The sequence below is a fragment of the Panthera pardus genome, unplaced genomic scaffold, assembly GCF_024362965.1.
Source record: "Panthera pardus isolate Hobbes unplaced genomic scaffold, ASM2436296v1 HiC_scaffold_25, whole genome shotgun sequence".
Classification (NCBI taxonomy): Eukaryota; Metazoa; Chordata; class Mammalia; order Carnivora; family Felidae; genus Panthera; species Panthera pardus.
In genome coordinates this window covers 39,903,047-39,917,485 of record NW_026526821.1, presented here as the reverse complement: position 1 = coordinate 39,917,485, position 14,439 = coordinate 39,903,047, and the positions used below count along the sequence as shown (strand labels likewise).

The following is a 14,439-nucleotide window of genomic DNA, read 5'->3' as shown; positions in this document are numbered from 1 at the left end:
TAGGTAAAAGGACTTAAGAAGTACAATTTCCAATTACAACATAAATAACACACAGGGATGTAATGTATAGCATAGGAAATATAGTCAATAATATTGTAACTACTTTGTATGGTGACAAATGATAACTAGATTTATTATGGTTACCACTTCGTAATGTATGTAAATATTGAATCATGTTTACACCTGAAACTAATACAAAATTTTATGTCGATTGTTCTTCAATAAAAAAAAAGGAGGGAGGGAGGGAGAGAGGAAGGAGGGAAGGAAGGGAAGGAGGGAGGGAGTCACTCTCTGGTAGTGAGGTCAAAATAATCTGCAGAATCTTCTCCGGACCTGGCTCTTGCTTCTAACTAAAAGTTTCTCAAATATGTCACTTCACTTGTCAATCCTTCCTTTAACAGAGATGACCTAACACCCATCTGCTATATGCCAGAATTACCAAGTTCTTCCTCCTTCTCCCACATGTCCATTAGAGAAATGCTTTTTTTTTTTTCCTTAAAATGCTGTTAGTGATTATCTAAGTTTGGTTGAAACAAAAGACATAAATTTGTCATGTGTCAACCTGTGTATGCAAGATCTTCCTCTACTGAACATATTATTGTTTTTATTCCCTTTGTAAACAGCTAAGATCATTGTATTTTAAATAGAAAGGTATCATGGATAAGAAATAAGTATTAGTTAAATATGACCTTACCAAAATAAAAAAAAAAGAAAGAAAACAAAAGGAAATGCAACACTTTTTTTTTTTTCATGAGTACATTGCTTCCTGGAATGAAATTGTATGTATCTATGAACGAACGTTTGGTATGTTCAAGGATAATGTGAGATTTCAGAGAAAGCTGCTTAAAGAAAACTGACTCATCTTTTAGGGGCCACTTCTTTAAAAAATTGTTGCCTTTCTTACTGCTCCTGACACATATTTACAATGGCTAGAGCTCCAATTACTACCATGGACTCTGAGTTCCATGCACTAGGAAGGAAGAGTAGAAAAGTAAGAGCTTGAGTGCTTGATGACAGGATGGAATTACTATATGACCAGTATAGTCTACATCTAGACTACCTGTGCATGAGACATATTTAGCCTATTTAACAGTATTCACCAAATTTGTTAAAATATTAATATGTTTTGTAAGAAAATCAGCACTATGGAGAATTTATTTTAATAATGTTTTCTTGACATAAGAGACCTGGAGATAACAATTTACTGGGAATCCAACTCCCAAGGAAGATTTTCCCTTCCAATTCCCCAAAAAGACCAAAAAAATGTATAATGAGAAATCCTGTCGACTGATATCTTCTAACGTAATTTAGGGAAGAAGACGAGAAATACTCTGCTGCAGAATGTGTGCATTGGCATGTGAAAATATGAAGAGCACTATCTAGATTAAACTGTTTTTCTATTATTTCTATTTCCAGGATTCTGTTTTTTAAAAATCTGTTGATTCCTATGTAGGAACAATGATTAAAATTTTAGTTTCCAAATAAAATTCACCCAGAAACTTCCTGTCGATGGCCAGGGAATTTTTGAAAGCCTAACGTTCTGCGCAATCCCATCTACTCCAACCATGTACATGAAAAGAGGGAACTAGTGGAAGAAGGAGAATGGAGAGACAAAACAAACCTATTTATGTCCAGCTGGGTCTTAAATGAAAAGGACCCTATTCTATTGCATACTTTTCCCCCCTACTATATTCTATATAGGAAAGCTAGGAAGCTTTCATCTTTCAACCTAGAAATAAAAATAATAAACATCTCCAAGATTTTAGTATAAAAAAAATTCCCAGTACAGGACTCTCTCTTCATCTCAATTTTATCTCATTCATTTTCCTCTAAGCAAGCTAAATGAAAAAGCAAAGTGCCAATACTAAAATCTTTTTTTATTTTTCAAGTAAATGGCTGATATGTTAATTTCTCAGGCTACAAAGTCATTGTTTTTTTAAGCCATTATGAGGAAGAAAAAATAAAAATGAAAAAACTAAAACCACAAGTCTCCCAATGAACTGTTTTAGGATTTACATTAAAAGTGATTCCACCATCTATTATATGTGTTCATCTTAATAGCTTAGAGCTGTTACGGCTTATGCCAAACGTAGAAATACAAAGTTTTATTGAGAATAAAAACAGTATTACACATACTCTGAAGTTTTTTTAAAATAAGAGTTAGACAAACCAATGTATGTATTTCTATTATGTTATTTTCTAGAAGATTATCATTTTGTGGTTAATAATTATAGCTTAATTAATTTTCTTTAAAATATCACAGAACTTACTTAACATCTTGTGGCAGGTGTAATAAAAAATATTTTAAATTAAGTGATGTTCAGGACTTACCACCTCCTCCTCCAAGAAGACTGGCATTTGCTGTTTAAAACAAAACAAACAGAAAACATTAAGTAATATATAAAAACTATAATACGCCAGATAGGTTAAGTAAAAGCTGCTGGTGATCACGTCTCTTATAAATACACACATACACTCACACTATGTGCTTTCATATAAAGATAGCTTCTATTACTGTTTTATGATGGCATGAAAATTAAAATAACTTAATAACTCTATTTTCTCTTCAAAAGACTGTATTTATATGTACTCCCTTCTAATAAAATGAAGCACATGTTGTGATTCTTTTATTTTCTGTTCAATATCTAAAATAACCTTCTATGTTCTCTATTTTATCAAGTAGAGAGAGAGTATGTTATTTAGGCAATTCAGTGATTTCAAAGGACCATGTAACATAAAAGAATAATGATAATTTTAATAAACCATCATCAAATAAAGTATCTTAAGACACTGTGCAGTAAGAACTCTTAGTAACAGATTACTTTTAGCATTAACTATTTATTTGAGGAAACAAAATTTTAAGCATTGTTGCAAAACAATGTGTCATTTCTTACCCAGTTATCCATTATTCTAGCACACATATTTATAGAAGCCAAGTAATAAGCTAAGTATAAGATAATTCCATTTGAATTTCTTTTAAGAGGTCAAAATTTCATAAAGTCCCATTCTGGGTTTCTGCTGAAGTATTAAACAGCTTTATGCCTATGTTTATCTAGTCATTATAACAGCCTGAAAACAAAAGTCAATATACACTGCACTGAGCTTTACTCCATAGCGTTTCTTTGTATCATAGGTATTTTCATGCCATTATAAAAGAAGAAATCCTACAGCAGTATTAAAAAAAAAAAAAGTATGTGGTGTCCAAGGTCTCTTTGTATAGAAACTTGAGCTACCAAAAGATTAAACAAATCATTTAGGAAAGAGGAGTGGGAGTCTTTAACTTGAACTTTAGTGTGCTGTCCACACCACGCATTGTCATAATTAAGAGAAGCAAATATCCAAGTGTTACTGATTCCATCAATAGGTAATGGATCATTTCATGAACAAATGCCTATATTCATAGTTCCATGAGGTTAAATATGTGATGGCTTGCTAATTTTTACAACACTAAAGAGAATATCATGAAAATCCAATAAGACCACATGCCTTTGAAGTTCTTCTTAATATGTCAATATATTAGAGCATCAAATCTTATTCCATATGATCTTCCAAGGACAGAGCCATCTAACTGCTGCTCTTGCCTTCCTCTTGATACTTTTTTCACAATCATGAACTAAATAGCAATGTCATTAATCAACCGTGTTAAAAAACAAAACACTTTTGATGTCATAAAATCTGCCATTTTGTCAACTCAGGACCCCAAATCCATCTGACTTCACAGTGAGAGTGTAAAGTATGTATGTAGATGGTATTGAGGACTTAATGTCCAGCATCAAACTTTGTAGCTGTTGAAGGGGTAGCTTGCTGCAGGGGCATGAGGAAAGATGTGAATTCTATTTTGGTTCCCATACCCCTATCTAATGGCAGAATTTTCATGATCAACCCATATCTCTTACCTAATTCAAATATCTTCTAAAATCTTAGCTACACGCATTTATAAAACCACATGGCTGCTGATTGTTTATTTTTATATTTCATTGGGTACTACTTCCCTATCTATAGGTTTTTCAGTTCCCTGGAATTCTGTTTTTCTCCAACGTTCACATATTCATTCAGAAGGAAAAGGGTATTTTCAAGAACAAACAACAATAATGGACAGTAGCTTTTCATTCAAATTATCATGCCCAGGAGCGCAATAACACAACACAGTCTACTCTCACCCACTGCTTTGCTGAATAAAGGTAGAGGTTGCGTGTTTTGAGAACATAGACCAAGGTCCATCTATTTAAGTAGGCACTTATCCAATAGACATGGGTGGATGAGTAGCATAGGTGTAAGAACTGGAATCCCAGTCCCAAGAGAACCATCAAGTCAATTTATGTCAGATGTGTGTTCATGTCTAGATAAGCATATCTGGTCACATTTTAATATCAACATAGAACTAATTTGCAAAACTATGGCATTCTATATAGTGTCCCATCACTTTTAAGATAATTTCATGTGCATTACCCTTCATGTAATAGAATCTTAATCTAGGATTCTAAAACATATTCACAAACATATATATATATATATATATATATATATATATACACACACACATATATATTCAAAACAATATATTTGTAATTTCTAATAATTTCTAATTTCCAATAACTATAATTATGGTAATGATTTTTCTAGAGAATTCATGAAATTTAAGCCTATTTAATCATTTCTATTCTTAATTTTTTAATAAAATGTACCTTAGCAAAAATATCAAGGCAATTTTCTTCAGTAAATGTGGCATAAATGAAGGCAAATAAAAGTAAACCTTTATCATCATTTCAAACGTTACTTTACCTTCACAAAACACCTTATATATAACTGATGCTCAACGTTTATTGGCCAGGTAGATTAATATTTCTTCCATTTTACAAAAGTAAAAATGACTTTTGTGTGTCTAAAATTAATAGTCATTTAATTTCTACTTATTAATAAATTGAGGTACATCCCAATTACATATGAAACCCTTAAAGACAAGGTCTGAGTTTAATAGTTTGGCCTGCATCTAAGAAGCACTCAATACATGTTTTCTAAAAATAAGATAATTGGCAAGTTCAGTACAATTTCTTTTTGATATAAGTGGTATTTATTTATTGAAGTGTGTGGAAACAGCAAACTTTGGTCCTTTTTCTTCCAGTAAAATCAAAGACTATTAACGAATCTCTTCAAATTTCTTTGGAAATATTTAATGACTAAGCATGTAAAAAACATGTTTCTATATTTCTGTCTCTATCAAGTCCTTTGCTAGAGGGAATTCTGGACATGCCTCTTGTTATTCCCAAAGTTTCAGAGAGAAGGAAAAGCAGAAAAGAAACAAAGAAAACTTCAAGTTTATGAGCATACCACTGCTTCTAAAATAAGATTTTAAAATATCTTCTCTGAGTATGCTTACTAATCAACACTATTTTTATTCACATTTTCCTAAATAAAATACCCTTTCTATTACCAGAAAGGTAGAGGAAAAAATCAAGCTCCAGTAATTGCCTCAAAAATCGATTGAATGAGAAACTAAAATGAGCCATTACATGTTAATGAATCTCTGTATTGCACTTCTTCACACCCCCAAAATAACAACTCAATGAGGTGAACAGTTTCACTGTTTATAAAGTGAAAAACAACAACAACAACAACAACAACAACAACAACGCTGAACATAAAATGGGATAAAGGGTTACATAAATCTAATTTCAAGGTGGCAAGTATGGAGAATTTATTTATAATATCCTAACCAAATGATTAATTTTTTAGAATTTTTGAGAAATTATTTTCTTCTATTTGAACTCAATTTTTTGGTGAAAAACTTTAATGAAAAATTTTAATAAAAATTATACATTTCTATAAGTATATTCATTTTTAAATTATCAAAACCAAAGGAAAAAAAGAAGACAATGTAGGAATCCTTTTCTTGGGATAATTAGCCTAAATGAAAAATGGTCATAGCTCTTACCAACAGTATCCTCATTTCATGTGTTGCTCAGAACATAAATGGAATATTATACTGCTTTCTTTCTAAAAAAAAATGATCTTGAAAGACCCTCTGTGTACATATATGTCTATATATGCATGCATTTGTGTCTTTTCACAAATATAATGATAATTAAATTGTGGATCAAAACATGAAAAATAAAATTACTATATAAGTAATCTTCTATTACCTGAAGCTCCTAAATGGAATGTGTGCCATAACATTATTAGAAATGTAAGAAAAGCTATAATGTATCAAACATCCTAACTGACTTTTTCTCCTAATATCTCAAAAACCTTCTTTACTCTTTATAGTATTAAAGAAAGAATACTGAACTGAGATCCGGGTAACCTGTTTCAATTTGCCACAATTTGTAAATATATCAGTGGTTTGGGTGTCATAGTCAACTACCTTATTTATCTTCTTCCATCAGGAAATTTAGAATCAATCAGAGATGGCAAACAAATGTCAAACAATTCTAATTCCCTAATTAAAAAAGACTGTCTGTACCTCTTGATTTGAGAAAGATTTTAAGGTTATATCTAAGCTCAGTGGGAAAGAGAACTATGATTGTTTAATAATATTTATGACAGAGTGGGATAGGGAGAATCGAAATGTCAGAGGACATGCCATATATTGGGGATCTCTGCATCAGACAACTTCTCTTAGTTTTGATAGTTCTCTTAGATTTGGAAGTTTCAGATGTAATAAAATGTTATTCAGTAACATTTAAAAAAAAAACAACTGCTAACCTAACATGTGCTAGCCTTGTACTTTAGCATACTTAACAGCTCCTGCAGTTTGTGAGTCTGAAATGCAGTAGCTACTGTTTATCCACAGGGGACACCGTCCAAGACTTCCAGGGGATGCCTAAAATCACAAATAGTACTGAAACCTGTGTATACTATATTTTTTTTTCCTTTTCCAATGTGCATCTATCATAAAGTTTAATTTATAAATTGGACACAGTAAGAGATTAAGAATAACTAATAATAAAACAATTATAATAATGTACTATAATAAATGTTAAGTGAATGTGGTCTCTTTGACTCTCTAGTGCTGTACTTGCCCTATTTCTTTTTGTGATGACGTGAGATGATAAAATGCTTACATGATGAGATGAAGTGAAGTGAATGCTGCAGGCATCGTGGCATAATTTTAAGATACTATAGACCCTCTGATGATAGATCAGAAGGAGGATTATCTGCTTCCAGATGGTGGGTGAACATGGGTAACTGAAACCACAGAAAGTGAAACACAGATGAGAAGGGACTACTGTAATCCAGTCTGTGAAATAATCCAGAGAGTAATTTACGTTGACTGTGAACCAAACTGGCCTGGTAAGTGTTTGGAACAAGTTTTTATTCTACTTTCCTAGTAATTTCCTATTATCTCTACAGTAATTATTTGTTTTCCACTCCATTTCTACCCCCCACCCAAGACTATCTGTCAAACAAGCAACAGCTTGGGAGATTAGTCTTGAAACACTGATTAAAACTATTTGTGCAGGGTTTCTATTTTCTTTTCATCATTATAAAGGATATTATAATAGCTTTCATTCTAACAGAATCCTGACCACCTAGTGTATTTATTCTGCTTTCTTATTACAATAGGGCACATGGGATGTCAAAAATGATTGTTGGCAAAAACTTCCCAGGAACTTTACCTAAAACACTATTTCATTCACAACATGTTATCCTAAAGATACAAAAGCCAAAATATCACCCTGTAGAATGGCACATGTTATATTCCCTACACTTGAAACTCAAAGTAGGAAGTGCTTAAAAATCTAAGATTAAAATCCCAAGCATTTGCATGACTCTTGAACTGCTTTATACAGGGAACAACCATCCCAACTGACAGCTGTGGAAATACAATCTACACAGACAAATTCAGCCATCAATTTGGCAACAGCTCTCTACTCATGCTTTACTAGATTTATACCTTCTAAACAAAATCAACGGAATGCCAGAGGTTGGGGCAATGGTATAATTTCCTGCTTTGAAGCTGACAAAGAGAGAAAATTAAGCATAGGCTTAACTACTTCGCATGTAGAAACCAGGCATAAACACATGATTAATACTTTACATTTCATACTTAACTGCAGAATTTAAAGGAACAATTGATTATTTCAGGGTCTGTGTGTTTTGTATAAGCTGCAATCCACTATGAAGCCAAAAACAGAATAAAAATTAGAAAGTTTACTTGGGAGTATTAACAAATAAAACAAAACAGAATTATCCTCATTCAAGTAGGAGGGAGGAGAAAGAGCTGCCTCTCTTTAGCCAATGTGGCTTTATCAGCTCTACAGCTTTATCAGTTACAGTGCACCCAGTAACTTCAAGAAATACTGCAACATGGAAGGAAAACCATTTATTTTGTCCAATTCCTTCATTTCACAAAAGTGGAAAGTTAAAGAGGATCAAAGATGTGAGATAACTTATCTAGGATCAGACCTAGGTAAAGAACCTACCATACAATACTGCGAATTTCAAACTGGAAAAAAAATGCACACACACGCACACACACACACACACCACAAACACACACAAACATACACTGAGGTTTCCTCCACTATCTGAAAAATTCGCATTCCTATGAAGCTTTTGGGTACAAAGCAAAGAAACAATTATCATTAATTTATACAGAAATTTGTTTTTAGCATTCCCAGGCCCAAAATTAACTTCTTTTAGACTTTTCTGATACCTTAGAACACATCTTGCTCATGGATACACAAAATAAACTGAGATAAAGCACAGATGCTCACAGGGTTCAAAGCTATTGTAAGCTTAATGCTGAGATGCTGAGTCTAGTTCTCAGGGAAGGAGCTTGGTGGTGCCACTCTCACTGCTCAGAGTGCACAATGCCTCTCTAATGGCTCGCTGCAGAAAAGTGCTGAATGCTATTTTCACTTTTTTGATAAAAGCAAAAATCCTCTTCAGATTTCTTTCACTTAGAGGAAATAGGCACCAACATAGATATTTTGATTAAGTTGGGTGGTGTAATATGAACTTTTTAAAAGCAGGAGATACTTGTGTGTGTGTGTGTGTGTGTGTGTGTGTGTGTGTGTGTGTTTATACACACACATAAATATATACATATATATTATACACATATATTTATATACATGTACATTTTTTCTCCTCAAAAATTGCATCCAAAGATAGTAACAAAACATAATATGCATGCAGTCTACTGAATGTGATCCTACTGAAGATCACTGAATTTGATTATTAAAGGGTGAACTAAAGCATTGCCAGTTCCTACAGCTGCATAATGAAATGTAACTAGTGCAAAATGATAGGAATCAGCACATGTTTTTACATACGAGTCATCCTTCTTGACACTGTATTACGAATCAGTTGTAATTTTGATGATGATAACATTGGCTCAGTTACAAAAATAGGATTACTTAAGTAACCCAATCTGGGGCTTTCCAAAGAGTGAACAAGGGTGTCTAAATAGGGAAAAAATGAGTTCAAATGTGTATTAGTTTTGTGGTTATAATGATACAAGACACTTGAACAGCAGTTTTGTCTTTGACAAGAAAGGTTTTGAATACAAACCAATTCTCAGTTTGAAAAATGGAAGATGTGCTTATCTAAGGGAATGGGATACACTTTTAGCCTGATTAAAACATAGGCCTTTACTTGCACCCTCATTTACATGCTTCTTGGGAAGATGAATTTGTTTCAATAAAACCTGTTTCTTTTAAGAAAACTGTTTTAAATAGTTTCCTTATTTCATATTTCTTTTAATATTATGGAATATTTATTTCTCTCCAATAATGAAATAGTATCGAGTCTTTTATTTTTTTTATTTTTTTTAACGTTTATTTATTTTTGGGACAGAGAGAGACAGAGCATGAACAGGGGAGGGGCAGAGAGAGAGGGAGACACAGAATTGGAAGCAGGCTCCAGGCTCTGAGCCATCAGCCCAGAGCCCGACGCGGGGCTCGAACCCACGGACCGCGAGATCGTGACCTGAGCTGAAGTCGGACGCTTAACCGACTGAGCCACCCAGGCGCCCCAGTATCGAGTCTTTTTAAAAAAGGTTTATTTTTAATTACACTTTAAATAAGACAAAAGAATAATTCTCATAGTCAATAATGGGAAGATTGAGACAAAGAAACTCAAAGGTAAAGGATTTGGGATTAAGGAAAATGCATAGGATTGCTACCCTGAGAATACTCCTTAGAGGAGTATTTGCTGGTATCAACAGCACTCTGCACAATTCTTGGCACAGAGTAGGTACTCAATAAATACTTGTTAAATATATAATTAAGAAAATTACTGGAATACAGAAGAATGAGAGAGGAGAAAGGAAAAGTCTTATTTGTGGGACAGGTGAGAGAGCTACAATAATAGGTAATGACTCCTCGCAATTTTACAGCCAAGTGAGGCTGTGCCAGGGGAAAGCCAACAGATCAAGGTCCAATTCCAGACTCTATCATCATCTTTGAGAAAGTTCTTGAAACTCCAGCTAATTATCTAACCCCTTTTAGAGTCTTTTTCTTAAGCAGTAATTTGGGAAAACAACAGTCATGGTACAGGTTTGCTGAGCAGAGTGAGGGTGATAACTAGGTGAACCACTGCATGGCACCTGGCACTTACTGCAGCTCAGTAAACGTCAGCTCCTGCTACCTCTGGCACTCATGCTAGAAGTTAATAATTATTGAAAAAAACCCTCACTATTTAAAAGCATTCAGACAAATCTATACCTTGGGGGGCCAGAATCATGTTCATCTTAGAAAACTCCAGGCATCTGCCCTCACTCTGAGATGTCTTGTGCTGTATGTACCCTCATCAGAATTTGGGAAAGAAACTAGGATTAGGCATGGAGGAGAATGAGGAACAATGCCATCTTCAAATTCTTTTTTTTTTAATTCTTTCTTTGGGCTTAGGCCAATTAAAGAATAACTCTTTGAGCCCACAAAGAAAATGGATGTCAATACTTTGCATATTATAACAGATTTCTCCCTTCTGGGTTATTTTAATTATTTGGTTCAAAAATAATGTTGGATATTTATACCAGATAGCTTCTGTTTACTCCTTAAGACCCATTCTCTCTTTTTTTTTTTTAGATATAAAATTGCTTTTTATTTTATTTTTTTATTTTTAATATGAAATTTATTGTCAATTGGTTTCCATACAACACCCAGTGCTCATCCCAACAGGTGCCCTCCTCAATGTCCATCACCCACCCCCCCATCAACTCTCAGTTTATTCTCAATTTTAAGAGTCTCTTATGGTTTGACTCCCTCCCTAACTTTTTTTTCCTTCCTCTCCCCGATGGACTTCTGTTAAGTTTCTCAGGATCCACATATGAGTGAAAACATATGGTATCTGTCTTTCTCTGTATGGCTTATTTCACTTAACACTCTGCAGTTCCATCCACATTGCTACAAAGGGCCATATTTCATTCTTTCTCATTGCCACGTAGTATTCCATTGTGTATATAAACCACAATTTCTTTATCCATTCATCAGTTGATGGAATTTAGGCTCTTTCCATAATTTGGCTATTGTTGCGAGTGCTGCTATAAACATTGAGGTACAAGTGCCTCTATGTATCAGCACTCCTGTATCCCTTGGGTAAATTCCTAGCAGTGCTATTGCTGAGTTAAGACCCATTCTCTATTCTACACCCTGTCCTCTGCCCAAAGTGATCTATATATAGAACATCAATGGGTCCTCTCTTACCCTCTGGCTCTGGTTGGGTTCAGTCAATGGGGAGCCCTGGCAGGAGCTGGTGGAAGAAATAAAAATTCCATTCACAGGTAGCTGGGTGACTCAGTCAGTTGAACATTCCAACTCTTGATTTTGGCTCAGGTCATGATCTCATGGCTTTGTGGGTTCAAGCCCCACAATGGGCTCTGTGCTGGCAGCATGGAGCCTGCTTGGGATTCTCTCTCTCTCCCTCTCTCTGCCCTTCCCCCACTTGCTCAGTCTCTCTCAAAATAAATGTCTCAAAAATGTCTCTGTCTCTCTCAAAATAAATAAATGAACTTAAAAAAAATCCATTCCAAGTTTTTATTTCCCTGGTTCACTCCTATAAGCTTACCTTGAACTGACTATGTCCCTTGAATAAAGGTCACTGCTCTAATCAACTTCATTTAGTTTGTAACATGACTTTCTCTCCTTTTGCGTTCTGATATGTCTCCTTCTACTCATCTCTTTGAGCTTAACATGGTTAACAGCTGTGCTGTTGGTAACCATGGTTGCTGAACAATCCCTTGAGTTTCTTCTACATCATTCCTGGCTCTAACCCTTGTACATATTCCCTTTATAAATAAGCTGTCCCCAAAATATCTTAAGTGATTGTGCCAAGGTTCCTGTAGGGACCTTGATTGAATAGATATGATTTACACAAACTCGTCACAATTGGTGGCTCACCTAAATCTCACATTCCTTCCCAAACTATCTTACCCTAACTCTTATGAGGGTAGCACCTATTCTTATGTTTCTATTTGTGGAATAATAAATACAGTAGACTAATGTTTTCCTTATTAATTAAAAATATAAAAATGTAAATATATAAAAAATATGAACATAAACATATAAAATAACATGTATTCATTTGAACATATGAATCAAGAATTTTATTAAACTCAAGTAGTCTTAACTACTATTCCTTTTCATATTCAAATCCATGTTGATATAAGTATATATATACACATAAATGAGTCTTCCTGAGATTGTTGTTTAAAATACAATGGATCCTACTATAAAAAAATAGCATGCAACATAATTTTCTCATTTACCAATACATCAAAGGTCTAACTAAAAAAATAATAAATGTACTATAATTTTCTAAAATTTGAGTGAAACAATTCCTATTACCTATGGGCACTTAGGTTGCTTCCAGTTTCCCAGTACAGACAATGATCTAATAAACATCCTTGTGTGTGTATAACTGTGTGGGTTTGTGTATTCCTACATACTGGTATTTGTCCTATAGAATAAATCTTCCAAAGTATTTACATATAAAAGAGCATATGCTTTTTCAGATTTAAGAGTTTAACAAAATTATTAAAATTTGTATATTAAAATAATTCAAAATTAGCAAAAATTTAACATTCATAAGCATACCCTGGGAAGCACATTTGATGTCTGCCAATAATAAGCAGATCAAAATGTTTTGACAAGTACATGAAGTTCACTGAACTGCTTCTGATTTAAATGTAAAATACATCAGTGAAAAGTTCTCACTTATACCTGAAAGGATATTCAGTCTGAGTTTCTGACTGATTTCAAATATATAAATTTTAAAATGATATGTTTTTAATGTAAAAATAATAAAGCCATCTCAACTGATGGTGAGCCTCTTTAACCATTTTCTTTTCATGTTTACTAGATACAAACCATGACAGGTCTTGAACTTCAAAGCAAACTAAAATTTTGGCTAGAAAAGATTAGAGAGAGAAAGTTTCCACTACTTTCTAATTAAATTTCTTGCAAATTTAAAGTACACTTCAAAAGTTTAAAGACACAGGAGTTCAGAAGATAGTAACTTATTAGAAAGATATGGAAGGGAAAGTTATCAAAACAAGAGATGTAAGAATGCTTCAGCTCAATATGGATTTCAAGGCTAAGTAAAACTATTTCTTTTCTTTTTCAAACTACTGTAGCATACACTTTCTAGAGAAAGTGTAGAATTGACAGTGCCAATTCTACTTATGTTAAATTAAAGATCAATAGAACATGTTTCAATTTTTTTTCTTTTTCCAATCTAAACACATCATTTTAAAGCAACATTCTTCTTTCAGTTCATTAAAGTTTTTTTGTTTGTTTGTTTGTTTTTTATACAACTAAAGTGTGCTGTCTCACAGAGCTGACCTGGCTCTCCATCCTAACACAATACTTGGATCATCAAGCAGTTCTGATTTAAGTATTTGTACCAAATTTGGCCTTGTGACATGGCCAACTTATGAAAATTTAAAACGAGCTCTTGTATGATTCATTTCTATCAGAAAGTCATGCTCTGAATCACCAAGCCAGTGGACAAGCTGACACATATTTTAGTAAGCTTATAAAGGTGAAAAATACACCCATTATCACAACCAAATAAAAGCATGTACAAATAAATAATGATGACAATTTTCTGAGCATCTATTATTTATTAGGCAATGTCTAAGAGTTGATCTGTACGGTATCTGTCATACTTCAACTAATCTTTTACATCAAGTGGGAATTTTTACTTTTCTTATAACAAATGAGGAAACCTAGGCTAAAGTGACACTAAATTGCTTGTCTTGAGTCATCGACTGCTAAGTAAGTATTCAGCCCAAGGTTTGACCCCTAAACATCTAACCAATTATCCATACAGTATGGTAGACTAGCTCTTAAGGAATTATTTTATTTCTTCCAAATTATTTCAAAATAGATGTTTATCTAATGCCCATGAAAAACTATGTATTCTAATAACACTAATGGTAGTATTACTAGTTTTTAAATCTAGCTGGTGACCAGAATTGGATAGCATTTACAT

At 33.5% G+C, this 14,439-nt stretch overlaps 1 protein-coding gene across 1 annotated transcript in view; it reads right to left on the bottom strand.

Moving 5' to 3' along the window:
* The window catches only part of MACROD2 (mono-ADP ribosylhydrolase 2), a 2,022,401-nt gene that overhangs the window by 1,512,258 nt on the left and 495,704 nt on the right, over positions 1-14,439 (bottom strand). The window contains exon 4 of the mRNA XM_019462769.2: positions 2,332-2,361. Within this exon, the coding sequence (XP_019318314.1) occupies positions 2,332-2,361 (30 nt within the window). The remainder of the gene's footprint in view (positions 1-2,331; positions 2,362-14,439) is intronic.